This window comes from Rhinocladiella mackenziei (assembly GCF_000835555.1).
Source record: "Rhinocladiella mackenziei CBS 650.93 unplaced genomic scaffold supercont1.4, whole genome shotgun sequence".
Lineage (NCBI taxonomy): Eukaryota > Fungi > Ascomycota > Eurotiomycetes > Chaetothyriales > Herpotrichiellaceae > Rhinocladiella > Rhinocladiella mackenziei.
Genome location: NW_013550601.1, coordinates 857,290 through 879,109, shown reverse-complemented (window position 1 = coordinate 879,109; position 21,820 = coordinate 857,290). Strand labels below are relative to the sequence as shown.

At 49.5% G+C, this 21,820-nt stretch overlaps 10 protein-coding genes across 10 annotated transcripts; 8 read left to right on the top strand and 2 right to left on the bottom strand.

Annotated features, from left to right (window-relative positions):
• Positions 1 to 53: 53 nt before the first annotated feature.
• On the top strand, positions 54 to 1,049 carry Z518_05442 (uncharacterized protein; the record flags this gene model as incomplete). The annotated part of the gene is made up of 1 exon (XM_013416254.1): positions 54 to 1,049. One exon carries the CDS (start codon positions 54 to 56, stop codon positions 1,047 to 1,049), a length of 996 nt encoding a protein of 331 aa, XP_013271708.1.
• A 385-nt stretch (positions 1,050 to 1,434) lies between these two features.
• Positions 1,435 to 3,822, top strand: Z518_05441 (uncharacterized protein; the record flags this gene model as incomplete). The annotated part of the gene is made up of 2 exons (XM_013416253.1): positions 1,435 to 3,456; positions 3,499 to 3,822. 2 exons carry the CDS (start codon positions 1,435 to 1,437, stop codon positions 3,820 to 3,822), a joined length of 2,346 nt encoding a protein of 781 aa, XP_013271707.1.
• A 285-nt stretch (positions 3,823 to 4,107) lies between these two features.
• Positions 4,108 to 4,410, top strand: Z518_05440 (uncharacterized protein; the record flags this gene model as incomplete). The annotated part of the gene is made up of 1 exon (XM_013416252.1): positions 4,108 to 4,410. One exon carries the CDS (start codon positions 4,108 to 4,110, stop codon positions 4,408 to 4,410), a length of 303 nt encoding a protein of 100 aa, XP_013271706.1.
• A 1,202-nt stretch (positions 4,411 to 5,612) lies between these two features.
• Positions 5,613 to 7,630, top strand: Z518_05439 (uncharacterized protein; the record flags this gene model as incomplete). Its single annotated transcript, XM_013416251.1, has 3 exons — positions 5,613 to 6,377; positions 6,431 to 7,331; positions 7,380 to 7,630. The coding sequence occupies 3 exons, from the start codon at positions 5,613 to 5,615 to the stop codon at positions 7,628 to 7,630; spliced, it is 1,917 nt and encodes a 638-aa protein (XP_013271705.1).
• A 95-nt stretch (positions 7,631 to 7,725) lies between these two features.
• On the bottom strand, positions 7,726 to 8,758 carry Z518_05438 (uncharacterized protein; the record flags this gene model as incomplete). The annotated part of the gene is made up of 2 exons (XM_013416250.1): positions 7,726 to 8,031; positions 8,081 to 8,758. 2 exons carry the CDS (start codon positions 8,756 to 8,758, stop codon positions 7,726 to 7,728), a joined length of 984 nt encoding a protein of 327 aa, XP_013271704.1.
• Positions 8,759 to 9,318: 560 nt separating this feature from the next.
• Z518_05437 (uncharacterized protein) lies at positions 9,319 to 11,547 on the top strand (the record flags this gene model as incomplete). The annotated part of the gene is made up of 8 exons (XM_013416249.1): positions 9,319 to 9,692; positions 9,743 to 9,957; positions 10,012 to 10,207; positions 10,259 to 10,304; positions 10,355 to 10,385; positions 10,618 to 10,928; positions 11,003 to 11,271; positions 11,325 to 11,547. The coding sequence occupies 8 exons, from the start codon at positions 9,319 to 9,321 to the stop codon at positions 11,545 to 11,547; spliced, it is 1,665 nt and encodes a 554-aa protein (XP_013271703.1).
• A 401-nt stretch (positions 11,548 to 11,948) lies between these two features.
• On the top strand, positions 11,949 to 14,334 carry Z518_05436 (uncharacterized protein; the record flags this gene model as incomplete). The annotated part of the gene is made up of 4 exons (XM_013416248.1): positions 11,949 to 12,978; positions 13,028 to 13,311; positions 13,376 to 13,506; positions 13,563 to 14,334. The coding sequence occupies 4 exons, from the start codon at positions 11,949 to 11,951 to the stop codon at positions 14,332 to 14,334; spliced, it is 2,217 nt and encodes a 738-aa protein (XP_013271702.1).
• A 135-nt stretch (positions 14,335 to 14,469) lies between these two features.
• Positions 14,470 to 16,176, bottom strand: Z518_05435 (uncharacterized protein; the record flags this gene model as incomplete). Its single annotated transcript, XM_013416247.1, has 5 exons — positions 14,470 to 14,823; positions 14,993 to 15,252; positions 15,340 to 15,491; positions 15,568 to 15,809; positions 15,925 to 16,176. 5 exons carry the CDS (start codon positions 16,174 to 16,176, stop codon positions 14,470 to 14,472), a joined length of 1,260 nt encoding a protein of 419 aa, XP_013271701.1.
• A 1,538-nt stretch (positions 16,177 to 17,714) lies between these two features.
• On the top strand, positions 17,715 to 18,290 carry Z518_05434 (uncharacterized protein; the record flags this gene model as incomplete). The annotated part of the gene is made up of 1 exon (XM_013416246.1): positions 17,715 to 18,290. The coding sequence occupies one exon, from the start codon at positions 17,715 to 17,717 to the stop codon at positions 18,288 to 18,290; it is 576 nt and encodes a 191-aa protein (XP_013271700.1).
• A 1,586-nt stretch (positions 18,291 to 19,876) lies between these two features.
• Z518_05433 (uncharacterized protein) lies at positions 19,877 to 21,576 on the top strand (the record flags this gene model as incomplete). Its single annotated transcript, XM_013416245.1, has 2 exons — positions 19,877 to 20,495; positions 20,552 to 21,576. The coding sequence occupies 2 exons, from the start codon at positions 19,877 to 19,879 to the stop codon at positions 21,574 to 21,576; spliced, it is 1,644 nt and encodes a 547-aa protein (XP_013271699.1).
• Between the last annotated feature and the right edge of the window lie 244 nt (positions 21,577 to 21,820).

Genomic DNA, 21,820 nt, shown 5'->3' with positions numbered 1-21,820 from the left:
TTTTTTTTTTTTTTTTTTTTTTTTTTTGGGAGTAAGATCACGGCGTAAACAGGATGTCCCACTCTCTGCTGGACAAGTCAGTTCTTCTGCTGGATGGCGGTCTGGGTACCACTCTTGAAGATCATCACGGCGTAAAATTCTCATCCCGAACCCCTCTATGGTCTTCACATCTGCTGGTGGAAAATGTCACCGTCGTCGAGGCTGTCCAAAGAGAGTTTGCACAAGCAGGATCCGATATTATTCTTACGGCCACGTACCAGGCGAGTTTCCGTGGGTTTCAAAATACCAAAATCTCCGGTGAAAATGGGATTGGCCCAGACGAAGCCAGAAACTATATGCTCTCTGCCGTCAGGATTGCCCGAGCCGCTTTCAACGGCCGACCCGGTCTGGTTGCATTGAGTCTAGGAGCCTACGGAGCAACGATGGTGCCGAGCACCGAGTATAGTGGAAACTACGGTCCCATGACCGAAAAAGACCTTTTCAATTTTCATTTCGAGAGGGTGTCGATATTCCAAGACAGTCCGCATTGGGAAGACATCGATCTCGTTGCGTTTGAGACACTCCCGAGAAACGATGAGGTCAGGGTGGCGAATAAGGTGATGAGAAACATCAAAGACAAGGCGTATTGGATCTCCTGTGTCTTTCCCAATAGTGACGAGAGACTCCCCGACGGAACGGACGTTGAAGAACTGGTCAGGACCATGCTGGAAGGTGAAAGCCGGCCATTCGCCGTGGGAATTAATTGCTCCAAACTCCCCAAAATCGCCCGTTTAATTCAACGATTCGAACAAGCCGCCAAATCCCTTTCCTTGGAACTACCCAGGTTGGTAGTGTATCCCGACGGTTCTGGCGGGAAGGTGTATGACGCGAAAATGCACGACTGGGTGGGAGAAGAGCGAGACCAGTTGGCATGGGATCAGCAGATATGTGATATCGTCAAGGAAGTGCAGGAAAGAGGCGAATGGACGGGAATTATTGTCGGTGGTTGTTGTAAGACGACGCCAGAGCATATCAGGAAATTGAGAAATAGATTGGATCAATTCGTATGAGCCACAGAGGCACTCCGCTTCAGAACCATTTTGCGCCCTTGCTTTCGATCAATGAGATTTGACACCGATACATCGTGCTCAGTTTCGCTCAAGGATGTTAAAGCAGCAGCTCGTGGCGGTGTTAGCACTCGGGAGACCTACCAGTCATGACCACCCGGAGCCTAGTGAAATGCCTAGCACGGGAGGGAATTCTAGGCGCCCTACTCCTTTTCCTCCAACGTCTCTGCACATCTTTCGAGCATGTCATCACTCGTTTTGTTCCTGTTGTGAAACCCGCGTCTCACCCATTGAAACCCCGACCTTCTTTTCTTGATCCAACTCATGATCTGAGCCTCAGTAGGTTGCAGCCTGCTCCAGGCTCATTATCATCCTCCTCACCATCACCATGTCATCTCGACCGACGTCTCCCAAGTCTTCCGAGCGAACTCCGCTGCTCTCGAGAACGGAAGAAGACTCTCGCACTAGTTATAATGATCATCCCCATGTCCCTCCGTCACCTGTGGAATACCCTGAATCTATAACAGACCCAAAACAGAAACGATGGCCAACAATCATAGCTTTATCCATCCTATGTCTCGCGGTGCTAGTGGCGTGCTTCGGCCTGACGCTTCCCTCCGTGATCGAAGAGTATGCAAAGGAGGGAGTTGTCTTCGAACCTACCAAGTTATCGATTGACTCCTTCACTGCCCTTGGTATCCGTGCCCGAATCCAAGGCACATTCTATATGGACGCTTCCAGGGTACACAATAAAGCCACAAGAGAACTGGGTAAATTTGGTACTTGGATCGCAAGAGAAGTCAAAAGCGGTGAATCGGAAGTCCACGTATTTCTCCCTGAGTACGACGGTGTTCTGCTAGGAAGGGCCACTCTGCCTCCCGTCACGGTCAACATTCGGAACCACCATTACAACCATGTTGACGTATTGACGGACCTCGAACCGGGTGATCTAGACGGCGCTCGACAGCTGGCCAAAGATTTCATAGATGGAAAATTGAATGAAATCACCATTGAAGCCGTCGCCACCGTTCCCATTCAGAGTGGCATCATAAAACTGGGAAGGCAAACCATTTCGCAGGTTCTCCAATTCCAGGGTCATGATGTTCCCGCCGTCCCCAATTTTGACATTCAACAACTTCGTTTTGCCGAATATGGCATGCCCGGGCATCCTGACGGTGTCAAAGCCATGGCAGTCGTCTCCGCGATGAATGATTATCCGGTCAGATTCGATGTGCCGCCTTTGGCTTTTGATGTACTTGTCCCAGACTGTTCGGATGACTATCTTCTACTCGGCACCGCCAACACTGATGTCATTCATATCCTACCGAAACAGAATGTCACCGCCAGTGTCACTGGAATGATTCGACAATTACCGACGTCGTTGACAGCGGCATGTCCAGGCACGAATACTTCACCCTTGGACAGCTTGGTTGCCGATTATCTGGCTGGAAAGGACACCACCGTATACATTCGGGGCGGCCGGCAAGACGAAGATGCACCGGCATGGATTGGGAGGTTATTGCGCGATACAACATTGCCATTCTCACTTCCTGGACATCCCTTTGACAATTTAATCAAAAACTTTTCCTTGGCCGATGTTCACTTCTCCTTGCCCGACCAGACGACAGATTCGCATCCAAAAATTTCTGCCGTCGTCAAAGTTTTGGTCGGCCTTCCGCCAGAAATGAACGTCAACTTGGATGTTGACCGAGTGAGAGCGGACGCCGATGTTTTCTACGAAGGTCAGCTGCTCGGCAATTTGGATTTACGGCAATGGCAGGCGGCCAATGCCACACAAACCGACAATGATCTGTTGGTTCAATCGATTGTCAAAGACGCCCCTCTGGAAATTAAGAATGATTCGGTATTTTCAAAAGTTGTTCCGAAGCTGCTTTTCGGTGATGGGGCGACATTTTCAGTTCATGCCACGGTCGATGTCAACACGGAGACTGCCTTGGGAGAATTTGTGGTGCGAAGAATTCCGGCGAAAGGAAATATTTTCATCAAACCTCTTGGCGGGGGGGTTGAAACGCCAGAAATAAAGGGTATGGAAGTCGTCGATACATCGGAAAAGTCATTAACTCTGCAGGCAAGGGTTAATGTGACCAATCCTACGGGATATTCGGCTTCGGTTCCTTATTGCAACGTCAGCATTTGGGTCAATGAGACCAGAATTGGGTATGCATGGGCCTCAGCCAACATTGTTCCCGGTCCAAACAATGTGACCGTCCGAGCCTCATGGGAAGTGGGTGATGTCGGAAGAGAATGGCTGTCTCAGTACATCTCCGGCTACAACACGACATTGACGGTCAAGAGCCATGCTGGTTCCATTCCAAAGGTCCCTAATCCACACGTGGAATTGACATTGCCAACACCAAAATTGTCGGGTCACTTTTTGAAAGAAGCCACGGTATGTTGTTGAGAACCTTTAGGGATGTGGCTAATAAATCAGATGCATATTTTCTCGTCAACGGCAACCTTTGTGTTGGTTTCCCCCGTTGCTCTTTACGTCACTAGCGTTGCCGCGGCCGCGTACTATAATGGAACAGAAGTTGGGACAATTGATTGGGATTATCCTTTTGCGATCGAACCCGGGGAAAACTTGACCCCCAGGTTACCCGTGGAATGGGGCAGCAATGCCTTGGGAACAATTAGAGAGGCACTTGGAGGAACTTTGACATTGGACGCAAAGGCTAACGTGGGTGTCAGGATAGACGAATGGAACGAGCAAGTCTGGTATGAAGGTCATGGTTTGGGCGCAAAGATTCGATTATGAGCTAGAAGATTGGAAATATTACCCCCTTTCCAACTATGAACATGGTGAGTCTAGTTTTGACGACCCTGGGAAATTTGTTGATGACCAACCTAAGTTCTGTATTCCTATTCCGTCATCATCCGGTGAACGTCACTGCCAACAGCCACTTATAAGCACGAAAATCGTGGTGTGAGAATTTTTGTCGTCGGTCTAAACTCGGATTTTTACGGGGACTCCACCGGTCACGTGAGGCAGCCAGCAATAATATATTTGTCGGCTTGACCCCCCTCCCCTGAGAATTTCAACATGCATCCAAAGATGAAATCTCTCAATACCCAGCTCCGCAAAAAGGGCCTGGAAATGGTCCAGGAAGATGTCGACCCGGAACTAGGCCCACTTTATACAATACACTCCCTCAAGGCTGGCATCAGCAATACCGACGTGGCCTATCGACTGTACTACGCTGGAGAAGTACAAAAATGGAGTGCTTCAAGGAGAAAGGCCATCGCCAGAGCAGAAAAGCGTATTAAAGCTGCTGAAGCAGCAGCACAGAGAGAACGGTCGAAAAGCGAGTCAAGCAAGGAATCCACACCGGAAGCGCCCACCTGATCAAGCAATGCTTGCTTGGGTCTTGAACACGAGCTTCAATCACAAGAATAAATGATGGACATGAACGTAAAGGGCCTGGAAGACCATGGTCTGCGCTGGTCCGTTGTTCGCCGGCTGGAGGTTGAACTGTTAATTGTCAATCCCGCCTTATGTGCTTCAGCGACACAAGAAGACATGTTGGAGGAGCAGCTCACGCCAAGAATCCATCGATCCGATCGCGCAGACGATACACGATATTTCTTAGGATGGACAGTTCGGAGTTTGGGGGAATTCGAGAGACCAAATGGGGACTTGGAGTGCTGCATGAGCAATATGGACTCAATCACGCCAATGTCAAAATTCCAGAAGGTCCAGCGGACCCTGTCAATCCCAATGATGTGGCGAAATTGGTTGAATTCCGCCCAGGAAAGGCATTCACGCCAGGGTGCTCCGGGACAATGACAACCTTCAAAGTTGAAAAGTCCTATCGACCGGGGAGACTTGGATCTGCTCAAGTGAGTGCTCGTGGCGCCGCCTCCAGATTTCGGATCTCCTGTCTCTCGTCAAATCAGTCATGAAATTCCTAGCTTCGACGAGTCCCGAGAGGAATGCACTTTGGTGTGTGAAGTTGATACAGATGGTTTCGGAAGCAGGCACCAGCCTTAGGGAAACAAACCACTCGGTTCTAGTACAACTAGTCAAGTTGGAATACACATCACATAGCAACCCTCCCTTCGCGTCTACAGCTGACATCCCGTCTCTTTCCCATCCGCCACAAGGTTTGACATGTTCTGGACAACATCATTGGGTGACTGCAGACGATTTCCTTGACCAAACTTTTTGGGCTAGGGCCTAAAAGAATTCACAGCCCCCTAACCCAAAACCAATGTCCATCCTTGAAGTGTTATTGCGCTAGTGATAAGCCTCCCTTTTGCCCTTATCTTCCCACGCTTCAGCCTCTATTTTGCCGCTATTACGAGAATCATGCTCAAGCGACAGGCAGAGGGCTAAGCACCCCAATGATGGCCATAACTTTTTGGGAACGGTACGCCTCGAACCGACGATTGTGTTGGCAAAGCGGCTGGTTCATGTGTCAAACAAGTCGACTAGGTTAATGAAGCTGAGTCCCATACCATCTAATTAACAATTTTTCGTATCCTACAAAAGGGCTGTCACCCTTTCTCTCTGGGTGGTTGATTTGATCTTCTGCAGCAGCGGCCAATATGACGACCGAAGCGACGTCAGTGCCGGAGTTCGGTCAATATACAGCGGTTCCACCCTCAGTGTCCACCACATCTTTCTCGGACGGGGCGACGACCAGCAGCATCTCACTCACGTCCGAAGAAACCACGGCCCCTTCGTCGATAGACGACTCAAGTTCCCCGACAAGAACAGATTCTCCTGAAAACTCGACCTCCACAACATCCTCTCAGTTCTCATCGACACCAACGGTTTCCGCCGAATACAACCAGATTTTGAATCCCGGAATAGTCGCAAACATTCAATGGAATACTTTCGCAACGTCCGACTTTGATGTTCTTTGCCCATCTCACGATTGTGTCAAGGACTGTCAAAACTATACGCGACTCTTCGAAGAAGTCCCCTACCTCATTACCGAGAGTCTCGAGACCTACGGAAAGTCTGTGGATGGTCAAGCCCCGAATATAACTTTATTTGGAGTTTGCAGCAATCTGGCGAACGTTTACGCCGGCATCGCCTCCGATACGGAGGCTGTATCGAAGCAATCCTACTTTCCACTTTCGAGTCAGGAGGATGTGGGCCCAGTGTCCATGACCCTTGCAAGCTGTCTCGCCAGCACTTGCGATTATTCACGAGAATCTCAGAATTGCATTTCAGCATGCAACTTGGACGTTCTTTATTCTGGAGGTTCTGCTACCAATCTGACGGCGGTGACGGGCTGTCTGAGTTTGATATGTGGGAATACCTGCGGTCTCCCCTATGCCAACCAGGATGTAATGGGTGTAGGGGTCGGTGACACAAACTCATTCATTATCAGGATTGTGCGGACTGACTACGACAGGTCCTTGTCTCTTACATTATACAAGCCATCCTTGTGATCGCTTGCGCCGTTGCATTGATCAGCTCCGCCATCCTTTACACCAGACAACCTCGGGGAGAAGAAGAAGAAACCCAGAAATTGTCCGACAACACACGGCGAGGACTCGAGGGATTTCTGGCTGCTCAATGTTATTTCACAATCGCTCTAGAAATTGCGGCATTGTGCTCGGCACCGTGGACTACTGATCCTTTGACCGGCTACGCTCTGTTGTCTGTCGCGATCACCGGATTTCTATGTCCTATATTCACCTTGATGCTGCTCCACAGTCATGGATGCAGATCTTGGTACGGTGGGTTCTTAGCAGTTTTGAGTTACGTCCTTGCTTCAATTGTATTCTGGGCCCTGTTTGAAAATTTGTCTCCTCATATTGGTTCTACCACGAGCTCAGATGAAACCCTCCACAAGTTGTACCAAATATCCAGCTGTGGGAATTCGTCGGCAATTGCTTTATGCCCACAGACTATTGGCAACGACCCTCTGGAATATCTCGCTGGTTTCTACAATCAAGGAAACATACCGAATCTGCAGACGGCGCCTCTTCTCTGGGGTTGGAGTACACTGATTTTGATTGTGCTTTCGGTCAACCAAATAGGCCATAGTCTTGGGCTCAGACGAGAAGCCCCATCAAGACCACAGAGTCCAATCAAATCGGCACGGACCTGGGTTATCAGGGTTCTAAATCATCCGGTCACATTGTTTTTGGCCTGCACACTATTTGGACTATGTCTTGGGTATCAAGCACGAATGCTTTTGAAATATTCCCGGTCGGACGTCATCGACTGGGACGGCTGGAGCTTTGGACAAGTTGTGGCGGTTGTCATTTGGATACAACCAGTCGCGGACTATCTCCGTCTGTGGCTTCGTAAGTCTTCATCATCCCTTCCCCTAGACAAGACTGATTTTTAAGGAGGCGACCATCTACGTCGAGACCATCAGTCAAACAAAGGCAACCCAACGCCAATGCCACAATCAAGCACGAGGGGCAAGGGAGGATACCCGGTAGTGTCGCAAGGTCATGGGCCGGCCTTAGGGACACCAACCACGTCAGCATTCACACCAAGTCTTCAACCGGGCCGTACACACTCTAGTCCGGGAAGTTCGGCGCTCAATCCTGCGACTACGTTGCCGACTTATCAGATGGTGGCAAGACAGACATACTAGACCTCGGGTATCGGGTCTCAGAGTATCAACTTATTCTCTGATAATGCATTATATCTGTTATTCGAAGTTGGTCTCCAAGCTCCCAAAACTGGTTGTCAGTGCTTCTCTTCCTCATTGTCATAATGGCCTGACGGGTCATCCTTCAACGACGGGTCAAGAACCACACGTGGGTCGTCGGATTCAACCCATCCACAGAAAGGCTGGCTCAACTTGTATCCCATCAGCTGCTGAATGTGAACAGGCATTTTCAACACAACTTCCCGTGGGATGGCCAAGTATTGATTCTCCTCCTGACGCAGATAACCCTTGGTCATAAAGCAGCTGAAGAGTAGTCGCTCCTGGTCCTTTGTCTTGTTGGCTGAACCGCCGTGATAGCACGAGCTCAACATCATGAAAGCATCCTGTCGGACAATGTTAAATTGGCTCTTCCTGATTTCGACTAGAACTTACACCTGGCTCCAATTCCGCATGTATGGCCAGTTCATCTTGGGGTGGTCTATCTTTGGACCACAAATGGCTTCCGGGAATGAACCTCGTGGCGCCATTCTCTTTGGTAGCTGGCTTCCCCGCGACGAACCAACCGATACCGACATCCCTCTCGTAATTGTCTGGGTAGACGGCAACTTCTGCCTCGTAGGTTTGATGACACCAACTATCTCGGTGCAATGGCTGATCCCATGCGCCTGGTCCAATGGAAAAGCAAATAGAATTGTTCAATTGAGGATCAGAGGTAGCATATATCTTTTTCTCACCGGACCAGTACCAGTTTCGTGTGGTCAAGAACTCCTTGCACACAGCTTGGTAAAGAGGGTGATTGATGATATGTTCAGCACAGATGGGGCTCTTGCCAATCATGCCTTCTACCCTCCTCGTCTGTATAGGAAAGAAATCTCCTTCCCACACCACATCTGCCTCGATGTGAGGTCGTAGCTCCCGCTCTACTTGAGCCAGAATCTCCTTCGCCACTGCTCCTCTGACTTTACATCCCCCACTAATCTTCAAGGCTTTGATCACGTCCTCAGGATTAGCATCGGCATTGAATGTCTGAACAGGTGGTAAAGCATCGGCCTTGATTGGAATAAATTGCCTCTCTGACGTTACAGATTCGGTGACCGTGGTGGTAGCCATGGTTGCGAAGGAAACTGTCGAACTCACTCTTTGCCATGGTTTTTTACATGGTAACTCTCAAGGCCCCTTTTTATTCTAGTCATTGTTCCTTCTATTCACATGGCAGAGAACCTGTTGCCCGAATAGGCAACAGAGATTCCTTGGGTATTTCGTTTTGGTCTGGGATTCCTTATCTCGAAGTTCCACGAGCGGGCCATCCGCCCGGCTCCACCAACTCTCCTACCCCATCGGGGTCGTTATCGAACGCTTAAACCTGCTTGGCCCTTACTGGGTTTGGAGCTTGGCTGTTTATACCTTTGAGCCCAGACCCTCCCGCTTCATGGTGCTGCCATATCTCTGGAACAAGGCCCGACCTATCGGTAAGGCCTGGGTTCTACTTGCTAATTAATCTCTCATGCCCGAAATGGCAAAAAACTTCATGTCAGCTTATCATCCAAGGTTATCGTGGGGGCCTGGTAGGGTTGTCAACACGATACATAACAGGAGGCAATGCGCCCACGGGGCCGGGAGAAATACTAGGTTCTCTTGAATCTCCCGCCGACTTTCTCAATTTCTCCATCATGAGTTCCGACAACATGTCTTCGACAACTCCGCAAAGAGCAAAAAACCAAAGCCAAATCGACATCGATGATCTCGAACTAAAGGCCCAGGGGTACACCCGAGAGATGCCCAGGCGGTTCTCTCTTCTCTCGCTCATGTCGATGTCATATGCTCTGTTGGCAACGTGGAACGGGTTTGGGAGCGCATTTGGCACCGGGTTCACTGAGGCTTCTTCGGCCGGTTCAATTTGGACCCTGGCCATTGCGGCAGTTATGACAGCCGTCACGGGAATCGGCATGGCAGAGCTGTCTTCCGCGTATCCTGTCGCTGGAGCCCAATACTACTGGTCTTATGTGGTCTCGAGCCCTGAATGGGGTCCGTTCGCATCATATATGTAAGAACGTCTCTTGATTTACCAAGGAAGTCGACGCTCACCTCATCTAGGTCGGCTGGAATCAGCACTCTTGGGTGGTGGCTGGGTCTCGCCAGTGTGACGAACTTCATCGCCGCAATGGTTGTTGGCGTTGCCGCTCTGAACCATCCGGACTATACCATTGAGCGATGGCACATCTGGTTGATCTTTGCTGCAGTTACTTGGGCAGCCATCGGCATGAATGTCTTTGGAACGAGATATCTTCCCTTATGGAACAAGTTCATTCGTGAGATGCTCTGTCCGCAAATAGTCATCCAACTCACTCACAGCCATACGCCAGTGTATTTTTCTGCCACGACCATGGTGGTTACGATCATCACGATTCTGGCTTGTGCTGCGCCCAACTATCAGTCTGCCAAATTCGTCTTTTCCGACACCACCAATTCGACTGGCTGGTCCAATGACGGCCTTGCTTTCCTCTTGTGTATGGTTAACGCGCTCTACGGTTTCCTGGGCGTGGATTGCGGCGCTCACTTGTCAGTCTCCGACATTCTTCATCGCTTCAATATTGCTGACATTTGATCTAGATGCGAGGAATTGCCGAATCCCACTGTAAACGTCCCCAAAGTCATTGTACGTATCGATCCGACGAGATAGCGAAAGTGGGCTGATTTCCGACCCAGATGTATCCGGTTTTGATGGGATTCATGACTGGTAAGTAAAAGAAAAAAGCGATGCTCGGATCCAATTTCCTCAGTGGCGTCGAAGTACCTTCGTTTGACTCGACCCTCCAAGGTCTATACAACAAACCGCACTCCTGATTCGGTAATACGTCTATACACTGCGTCACAGGAACATTTCCCCCAGAATGGAATCGGTCTCCGGTGAATATGGAGTCGAGTCCTGGCGAAGCTGGACATGAGAGAGATGCTGATATGATCGTTAGCCTTCCCTTTCGCCATATCGCTGTCATTCGTCATCACCGACTTTGAGCAAGTCATCAGCACACCTACCGGCCTTCCTTTGATTGAAGTGTATTATCAAGCGACAGGCAGTAAGGCCGGCACTTCGGTACTGATGGTAGCATTCGCCATTTGCTTTTTCGGTTGTGCTACGGCCAATATCACGAGCTCGAGTCGACAAATGTGGGCTGCTTCGCGAGACAATTGCTTTCCATTTTCGAGGTATTGGAAACAAGTACATCCGCGCTGGCAGATGCCAGTCAATGCTGCATGTCTGTCCGGAACGCTGGTCACGGTGCGTATAGCTGCCCGCTTTCCCCCGGGTCAAATCCCTTCTCAAGAAGGAAACTGATACAAGCCCTACCGCAGCTTTATGGTTTGATCTTTCTGGGCTCATCGACTGCATTTGCTTCCATGGTCGGCGCTTGTATCGTGTTCATGACCACCTCCTACGTTGTCCCTCAGGGAATCGTGGCATGGCGCGGACGTGATAAAGTTCTGCCCCGTCGAGCTCTAGACCTGGGTAAATGGGGGCTTCCCCTGAACGTATTCGCGTGCGTTTGGGTGATGTTCATTGATATCATTTATTGCATCCCGGTTTCCTACCCCGTTACGCTGGAAAATATGAATTGGATCAGGTACGATTTTCAAGACCGAGCCGATCGGCAATTGCTGATAATGAAATTACTAGTGTGGTTACTGTGGGTCTGGTCTCATTCTTGCTCGCAGCCTGGTTCCTAAGCCAGAGACACGTTTTCAAAGGACCGAATATCAATTTCGAACTTCTTCAGGCGGCGCGTCAGGATGAACTTCTCGGCCATCGAACCCTTGAAGGAATCGCAGTTGGAGGAGACGATGATGATATTCTCCAAGCTCTTCGACAGCGGTCTATGTCAGAAGGCAAGAAGATTTGAGGTCACAGAGGGCAAGAATATTTGAGTCGTTTGTAAGCACCCCACTTTAGATACAAATTGAATAGAAGACCGTCAGTTCATCAACTTCCACCAGGGGCTGGAACTTTTTATTTTTTCCCCCATCCAATCAAATTCTTCCCTTTTCAATTTCATCAAAGACAAGAAGAATCAAGCCGATACCGTACCATAGTACCCTTCCACTTTAAGTATAGCTGCGAATGATAAGCCATGAGCAAATGTCATCCCCTCTCTCACTTCAATCATTCCGATTCTCTTCTTTTCCATAAGTCCTCTTTGTTTTTCAAGTAGACAAAGTTCCAAGAGACCTTCAGAATATATATTCATACCTTTTCTTCGAACCTAGAGTCTGTTTGTCCACCAACCATCCCGAAGCTATCACCATGGCGGCCGCCATCTCTCCTTGTTCCCCGAATTCTCCGTCACCAAAATTCCGCCGGACAAACTCGTTAGCGTTCGCCAAATCAGATTGTCATAACTGTTCCTCGCTAGGTCTGCATTGCGACCGCCAGAGACCTCGCTGCAAGACATGCCAGAATTCCGGAATTCGCTGTCAAGGGTTTTCCATGCAGTTGACCTGGCACAGAAATCATTCCATGGTTGATAAGCCTCCAAAGGTCAAATCAGGAACGATAGTTGCAGGAAGGAATGATTCAGTATCTGGCATCCAGATGAAAAGAGGTAGCTTCCCGCTTGATCAAGATGAAGAATCACCAAGACTTCATCCAGCGTCCTCCAGGAAACAATTCATGTTCGTGTCAGGTCGATCAGCGAAACGACGGAAACAGGGTTACAGGTCGACACGTGCGACTCAAATTCTTGATGGACAATCTTCACTGAATAAGAGCCATGATACGAGTCTTCGGAAGTCAGAACACGAGGCCACTCTTGAACAGCCATCCGAATTTCCAGAATATCGAGGCCAGGTAGCCCCCGTCGCGGGGGATATAATCAACAACGATATTCCAGATTTTCAAACACCAGCCCCAGATGATTACAATAACGCTCCTCTGCAGCAGTCGCAAATTTTGCCCATCGCTTCTTCTCCCGGTGCGCTCATGTGGGACGAAAATAATCTCGATTGGAACACTGCACCGGGCGAAGAGCTTTCTCAAGATATTTTGGATGGTGAAAGTCTGAAGCAGTGCCTGCAAATTCAACAGCAATCATTTGAAATTCCATCACCAATTCTCGGGCTCGAAATGGCCACATTAGCTTCTGGAACCCTGGGGTGGGATGAGCACGAAACAAATTCTCCGAATGCCCACGACATATGTCGAATACCGTCGTCGAGAAAATCTTCATCTGGTTCAGACCTCTCCACTCAGTCAAACTTTGCATATTATGATTCGTTCATTCCTCAATTCTGCCATTCAACATTGCACAGCAAATTTTATGGCCTCCTTGACATGTGTATGCTTGAGATCCCCACATCCATCCCTTTTTTACTAAAGTACCCCAGATGACCAAGAGTTCTGCAAATACCCAGTCACGAACGACTTTTGCGTTAACCCATACCGCTATCGACCGGAGACTACCAAAGGTTCCCAGCACCTCCTTCATGCTATCATGGCAATTTCCTGCCACTTCCGCCTGCGCACGCCAACTCAACCTCAGCCTCCGTCAGACGCTATTGATCACAAGAACACGGCTATGGTGCTGTACCAGGGGGCTCTGTCTAGGAGTGATGTCCATCTGAATGGACTTAGTATGCTTGACACATCTCTAGCTCTGTGGCAGGTGGAGGTGCGTGAAATACTCAAGATAACTCTGGACCATGATCCTCATGCTTACTTGAAATAACAAATAGGCGACTCTATCGTCACTGAATATTTGGAAGACCCATTTGACGAATGCATATCATCTCCTCGAGTTGTGTGGAGGGATCCAAAGGTGGTCAATCAGCATAAAAGCCCACGTTCAAGTGTCAATGCTGCTATGGTAAGTCATCATCACTATTTCCAGCAGACCATCGCCTTCTTATAAGTAAATCGCAGGTGGGACACAATGGTCGGTCTGCTCTCGCGGGAGGCACCTGTATTTCCATATTCCTACTTCGAGGCCGTTCTGAAAGTTGAGGGCCGTCAACCCTGGACATTCTACGAATTAAACGGCTGTCCTCGCGAACTGTTGGTACCCATGATGCAGCTCTCGAATCTCGCCGCACGTCAAGCAGAGCGAAAGAGGCACAGTGAAACCATTTCTCGACTTGTGGCCGAAATTGAGCTTTCTGTTCGAAGATACGAATACCATGGCGGCGGGGCCAGTGATCTGCTATTTGAGGGAATTGACGTCGACGAGGAAGCTTTGCATAGGGAGCGTGACCGATACCACTGCTGTGAAGCCTTCCGATATTCGTTGCTGATCTATATTCTTCGCATCTTCCGAATGTCCCAATCCAAAGTCGGCCGCGGCGCTGACGGCGTTGCTGTGGACACCTGTACCCGTCCTCAGCTTAGGTTCCTTGCTCGCGTCGCCCTCGATCATGTGCACGCCTGCCGAGCAAGTTCACTCATTCAGAAACAATTGCTATTCTGTGTCTTCATTGCTGGTAGTGAGACACGGACGCCTGCGCATCGGCAATTTGCTCGTGAATACTGTCATCGGTGGTACGAGAAATTCGGATATCAGATGTACAACACCGTGCTCGAAATCATGGAGACTGTTTGGGCAGAGCAAGATTCGGGAAATGAAGACTTCTGGTGGGGAGATGAACTGGATGAACGAAGGTCAAGAGAAGGGAATTATGTTCAATTTTGCTTTGGATGAACTTTATGCAGAATCGAAATGAGAATTTGTGGATAGGAGACGAATATGAATGCAGCCTGTTAATGATTATTTGGGGTTCTAACCCTGAAGCCACCTCGGCCTATTCTCTTTCCAACCCATTTCATATTTTGGATTTTATATCCTGTTTGCCCATTCCTCTTCGAGTTGCAAGATTTTCTTAACAGTATCAACAACTGAAGTTTCGAGGTCGTGATGTCTCCATTTCTTTCCGTTCAGGCCTTCCCAATCGGCCAGAATTGCGGAGCTCCTACTGACATCCCACCCAGTGGGGTATATTCCAGATGGAAACTTCTGAGCCAGGTTACCACCTAGAGGTAATTGGTCTTTGAGTTGTGGGAAATCCTTCTCGATGATATTCTTGACGAGTTGAGGACTGAGTTCGTCCTCGACGAGAAGAATTCTATTCCCACTGGCGGAGAGAGTTGTCGTTGCAGCGACTGTTGCGGAAGATACATCTCGAATGTCGACCTGTTTATACACAAATAGTACCCAAAAAGAAGAAGGAGGAGGAGGAGAAGAAAGCAAGAAAGCAAAGCATTTTCCTTGTAGAAAACGTTTGTGGGATTGTGACGGGTCGGAAAGACAAGAGCAAGAAGAGATGAATGGGAAGTTCCAGGAAGGAGAATGAAAAACTCACAAAATAATAAAACAGAAGCATAACATCTTCAATCCGTTTGTAAGTTCCATTAAGGAAATTATACACGGCAATCATATTCGTCTCGTTCAAAGCCGTTGGCTTCGACAACTTTCGCAGCGGTGGACCGACGACGATGTCTGGATTGATCGTTGTGAGGCCGAATGATGGCTTTGTCGTCGATACAAATTCCCAGGCAGCTTTCTCAGCCAATGTTTTGGCGGCGATGTATCCTAACATTGGAGATGAGGCGGAAACGGCGTCTTTCAGCGGTCAACTAAAACATTGTTGAGTTACTCCCGTTGTTCAGGTGGAATCTTTGTTCAGAGAAGATCGCTCTTTTGCTTTACATATCGGATTCCAATCATATTCCGTATACGGTTTTCCAGCGACGCTCATGTCCTCAAACAAATTCAATACGGTCACTGCGCTAGCCAGGAGAACAAATCGCTTTATACTTGAGCCGCCATATTCATGGGCGTCCTTGAGGATATTGCTGACTCTGAGAGATTGCGAATTAGTACTGTGGAGGCATAAAACACATATATGTCGCAGCTGGAAATAACAGGCCGACTTACCCTTGCACGGCAGGATCGATCAACTCCTTTTGAATATCTTTCGCCGCGAAATTGACCGGCGAGGCTGTGTGGATGATGTATTGAGACCGATCGTGGTACTTCTTGAAGATTTCTTGAAGCACATCCTCGGTCCCAATATCGGGGACACATTCAAAGTACAAAGGTTTCCAATCTGGATACATAGTGTAAACATCCTCTGCTTTGGACATGGACCGACCTGTGGCAATCACCGAGTATCCATGCTAGACAGTGTGCATTGAGTTGGTCATTTTTCCATGAACGCCTGTGAGAATCAGGATCACCAAGTCGTGAAGGGTTAGGTCCATTGCTGAATCCATAGAAGAGGAGAGGACTTACTTCAATCAATTCGCGGATGATGTGCATGGCCACGAATCCGTTCCCACCGGTGACAGGACCTGTTCCTTTCCGGTCATTTTCGGAAACAAAATTGGAAGAAAAGGCAACAAGTTGATTCAATCGGTCCAGGATGGGATGGCAATAGAAAACCGAGCAGCTCTTACCGTGCCTTGAAGCTGTACGAGTCTTATAAGACCCTGACCTCATGCTGTAGGCTTCAGCTGTGGCTGACGCGAACACACATCTGTACATCGACGATGATAGAGCCACTTGCATGGTGACTAACTGTACATTATGATTTGGAGCAAGAGGTGTCGTCTATGTAGAGTGCTCCATAACCACACCCTAGAGCCGTGGGCCTAGCCGATGAATGATACGCGTACGTGGCTTCAGGATTTGTTGAATGGATTGACTGGGCAAGGGGACCAGCTCAGCATCATTTCCTGGAATGGTAGCATTACTTCCTCCTGCGGACGTAAAGCCACCAAAGGGAGAATGTCACGGATTTTGGGGCTCCGAAGCTTGCCAGATTCGAGATCTTGATAAGCTTCGCTACAGGGACAGTTTCGCGGCAACTGATGATGTCCGGGCACGTTTCGTTAACCGACACCAGGACAGAATTGGTAACAAGAGTAAAGGCTGTGGTCTTGCTAGGTAGGACGAGATAGACGCAAAGTTGTTGTAACATCCAAATATCACGCAACGAATTCCCAGCCATCGCAGAAGTGGCAGGAAGGGGCCTGGACGCCGACAATGGGCACTATTCCATGATCCCTCTCTCTACACCCCTCGTAACAGATCCTTACCCTTCGTTGGTATCGTTGTTACAGTTGTTCCGAAACATATAGATAGTATAAAATTTATGGAGCGGTTGTGGGCCATTTACAAAGACATTCCGACCAATCTTCATGCAGCTCTATTTTAGTGGGAGGATAGAATATGTATGAAACTTTTGTCCTTCGCCAATGGGTTTGGGTCTGACGTAGCCCGGTAGCTTGGGTGGAAAGTCGCAGGCCGGGCTGTGATTCTTTGGAAACATGCATGTAACATAAATAAATACATGCTCTTTTCCCGGAGTGAGCTCGCAAGGTTTGAGAAGCTAGAAGAAGGATCTTATCCACGGGAATTTCAGTCTGATCACAATAGCGGAAGGACGCGCTCAACAGGGTTGTCACGGAACGATTCCAGAGAAGTCTGTTCCTCCCCGTGAACTGGACCGGGAGACGAATTGTGGGACAACCCAGCCGCACCGGGGGTAGTTTTTGACACATTGTTGGTAAAAGTTATTCATCACGGAGCCAGATCTCGCACTATATACCTCTGCAACATGTTACTTCGACAGGACACAAACGCTTCCAGCCGTTGAAGATCAGGAATATGGTTATTCCGAAAAATGGGAACGCGGTGGGGCCGACGGGACGAAAAGAGAAAATTCCTGCGGATAATCGATATAGTTGTCTCTCATGTGTCAATATTCAGCAGAAGGTGGCCACATGATGTGGCATTAAACTCACCCTGGTGGGATTATTCAAAGAGGACCTGGAGTAGTTATTACGGAGGCGACCGCAATTACTCCGGAAGGCGAAGGGCAAGGAAATAGAAGCGTCCAAATGAATTATATTCTCTCTGACCCGAGTCAACTTTTTTCAGGTCGAATCACACCGCCGTGTTGTGGTCTTTTGGAAAGAATCTCAGGCCGAAGCATTGGCCCGAATTGTGAAGTTTTCTCACTCTCAGGGAGTAAGGATTGGTGTTCAACTTGGCTAGCGAAAGAGGCAAATTTGGTTGTCATGACATGGACCAATGACTGGTGCGAGAAATCCGCCCACCTGGGTGGGCGGTCCGATGAAGTTATGAACGTCACCGACCAACCATTTAACGAGCACACATACGTTCTTCAGACCATGGCCATCAAGGACATTGAAGGCTTCAAGGAAGCATGGAATGCCTTGATCCAACTGGCTTTAACGGCTGGCGTTGATGAAGCATCGACAGACTGCATCAGACTGACCATTTTGATGACTTATCGGCCAGATCATACAAATCCACGCAGGTCACGGCTATCTTCTCGAGGGATTCCTGTCATCTGCCTCCAACACTCGGGGCGACGATATGGTGGACGACCTTTTAAGAACCGCGTCCGTCTTCTGCTCGAGGTGGTTGATTTAACTCACATCGTCATTCCGGGAGGGGTGCCATTGATGATCCGCATTCCCGGCAGCGACTGGCTGGAATACTTGGGCAGTGTTGAAGAAGTGCCACATTGGGGTGTGACCCAGGCGGCCAACCTGAGTGTACTCCCCGCTGAAAAAGGAGTCGACTGGATCGATGTTGCCACTGGAGGTTTGGATTCGTCAAAAGATTGATGCAAAACCTAGGGTATCGGCTGCCTCACGCCTCAGGGGTTGAAGTAGGCCCTGATAGAGAACAGACGTCCCAATATCATGGTCAGTGCGGTGGAAATGATCATGGAAGCGTCAAAGTGAAGCAAAATCATCGAAGAGGGACGTGCAGACGCAGTTTCCGTGGGAAAAGGATTCCTCAAAAACCTAGGTATGTGGTTTCCCGGAACTATGTCACCGCGGTTCCCTCGTGGCGACAACCAAGGCGCTGGGTTTCTTTGCAGGATTGGTTTGGGAATGGGCTGAGGAATTGGAGGGCCCCACTGCAACGTGCTGCTCAGAGTAAGTACAACTCATTTGATTGCCTCTGAATTCTGCTGATGATGGACGTAGTTGGTTGGGGGTTTGGCATCACCAAAGACCATTATCCAACAAGGGCGGAACGGTCAAATCCGTGGTTTGAATCAAGATATACGAGAGTGTTCATACTTCATGACCCTGGTGATTTTCCATGACACGTTAAATTGTACCCGAGCAACACGCGTCATTTAAATCACGTGAATCCTATGCTGACTCAGCCTCTTCTTGGCACAAAGGAATTGCCTGCTGTATCGAATGTTTGACCGTAGGATTTCTTGCCGGTATATACGGTGGAGTGCCTCAACGCTGACTGTGTTTCCCATACCAAATTACCTCTGCGAGAGAAGAGAAATACGAGAACACAAGAACTTGGAAAAAGAAATCAGATAACTGCTACACTATCATCGATCTCTCTGATGTGTCCCATGTCCTAGTTATAGAGCTCACTCAGGACTGCCTTGGTCTATTAGAGTATCATGTGACTCGGCGAGACCCGACATGGATGGGCTGGTGGTTCTTCAAGCAAATTACTCTTTAGTCAGGTCTCTCCCCGCTTTGTCACGCCATCCCTCTTTTCGATTGGGACACCTCGACCGGCTTGCCTCTGCAAGGAGCATCCCTTCGAAACGTGGTTGGAAGATCGAAACACACACCCTCCTTCCAAGATGACTTGGCCCAATGACATTGCAGCAGAGTGGTTGATAAGCCAAATTGGCTAGTGAACCGCCAAGAAGGGCCAAGCTGAGCTCGGCGTTGATAGAAGCAATAGGCCCAGGCTGCCTAGCCGTACTTTCCGTCAACGACCTGCCAGAAGCATTTTGAAGGCTCTTGGAGTTGTCTTAGAGGCCCTCTTGAAATGTAACGGCACCGTCGCACTGCCACTTGTCTCTTATCAGGCCAAGCAACCCTTAGAGAAGCATTCAGCCCCGACAAGCACTTTGCTTGGTCCATCTTTTGCCGGAGACGCGTCGATTCGTACCCAGACCTCCATGTCCCATCGCTATCTATCTGGCCACGCCCATCTCGTAGGGGATGTGACGTTGCGATATCTTGCCATGTCTCTGATGACCTGTGGTCGCTCGAGGTGGGGCATTGGAGACCTTGTCGAGAAGCCGGCGACCAGATGGTCTGGGAAAGATGCAGCTGATCTCGCCTATATAATAGAGGGGTAGGTGTCGCGCCATTGCGGCCGGATCTTTGCTGTTATTCTACTCTTTGTTTGTGATTTTGCCTCCATCCGCAAGATCAACATGGATCCCAAGATCACCGGAGAAGAGTACATTCAGGAGCCAAATAGCTCAGATCGGGACCTCCACCCCGAAAAGCGTCACTCTGTCACGGGCGACGTCTTTGTCCATGATCATGGCGCGGACACCGAGCTTCGCCGTCTCCTCAGCACACGACATCTTACCATGATTGCTCTTGGTTCCAGTATTGGAATGGGTCTTTGGTTGGGCTCAGGCACTTCCTTGATCAGTGGTGGTCCTGCCGGGATCTTCTTGGGCTATTGCTTGTCCGGTGCCATGATCTGGTCGGTCGCTCATTCCATTGGAGAAATGGCCGTCATGTATCCGTTGCCATCCGCCTTCGTCCAGTGGACGGGCAAGTTCGTTGATCCTGCGGCTGCCTTTGCGCTCGGCTGGGCCTACTGGTTCTCCTTTTGCATCACCATTGCGAACGAACTCGCTGCTGCCAATACCATCCTGAGCTTCTGGACCACTGAAGTCCCGGTGGCGGCATGGATCACCATCTTCTGGGTGGTCATCATCGCGGTGAATATTGGAGCGGTGACCATTTTCGGCGAGGTGGAAGTCATTTGCAGCACCATCAAATTCGGTTGGATCTTCGTCGTCATCATTTCCCTGATCGGTAAGTCGACACGCTGCATGCATTCATTTGGACGCGACTGATTGACGGCTCCCCAGTCGTTTCGGCCGGTGGTGGCCCCAATAATGAAGCCATCGGCTTCCGGTACTGGAACTCGACTCCCTTTACCAATGGATTCAAGGGATTTCTTACCGTCATGCCCACCTGTATTTTCGCCATGGCCGGCTCTGAAAACGCTGGCCTGGTGGCCGCCGAAACGGCCAATCCTCGGAAGTCTGTTCCTCGCGCTGTCGGCTCGATCTGGCTTCGGCTCTCGTTGTTCTACCTGCTGGGCTCGCTCATGGTCACCATCACCGTTTCTCCATTCGACGAAGATCTCTTTGGCGGCGAGGGGACCAACGCCTCCCCCTTCGTCATTGCGTATCGCAATGCTGGTATTTCCGCTCTCGCACACATGATGAACGCCATCATTCTCCTCTCCGTCGTCTCGTGCGGTTCCATTTCAGGCTATGCCGGCGCCCGCACCACAATGGGTCTCGCTTACCTCGGCATGGCACCAAAGCAATTTAAGACGGCCGACAAGACCGGCCGACCATGGTACGGCCTCGTGCCCACCCTGGTTCTTGGTGGCGGCCTGGGTTATCTCAATGTCAACAATTCCGGCGCGGAGGTGTTCGGTTGGCTCTCCAACCTGACGTCCCTCTTCACCCTGTTCGGCTGGGGAATGATCTGTCTTTCTCACATTCGTTTCCGATGGGCTTGGGCGCTCCAAGGCCGCGACAAAGCCGAATTACCCTGGCGAAGCTGGACATACCCCTATGCCGCTTGGTTCGGGCTCATCATGTGTATCATTCTCATCATTGTTCAATTCTACCTCGCCGTGTGGCCACTGGGTGATGAAACCAACGCAGAGAACTTCTTCGCCAATTACGTCTCGGTCATTCTCATTTTGGTGCTCTACGTTGGAGCCAAGATCTTCTACCGTGGTCGACCGTGGGTGGACCTGAGCACGGTCGATTTGGATTATGGCCGGAGATTTTATACCGACGAGGACAAGGAGAAAGGCACCAGCACCGGTGTCAAGGGCATTGCACAGAAGACATTGGGTGCCATTTTCAACTAAGTCAACACCCGCACATGCATCTCATAGGCCGAAGTGGCCTCTCACGCATATTCTCAAGTTGCGAGGCGTCTTTTTGCAGAACCTTGGGTACAATTTCATGCATGTTCTGATAAGAATCAATTCCTTAATTGCCGCTTGTGATCCGGATACTCGATTCGTTGCAGGTCCTGTTAAGAATTTAGTGGAACACGTGGGAGATAACTCCGGAAATGTTCCAGAAATGACAGTCCACTTAATGTGCATC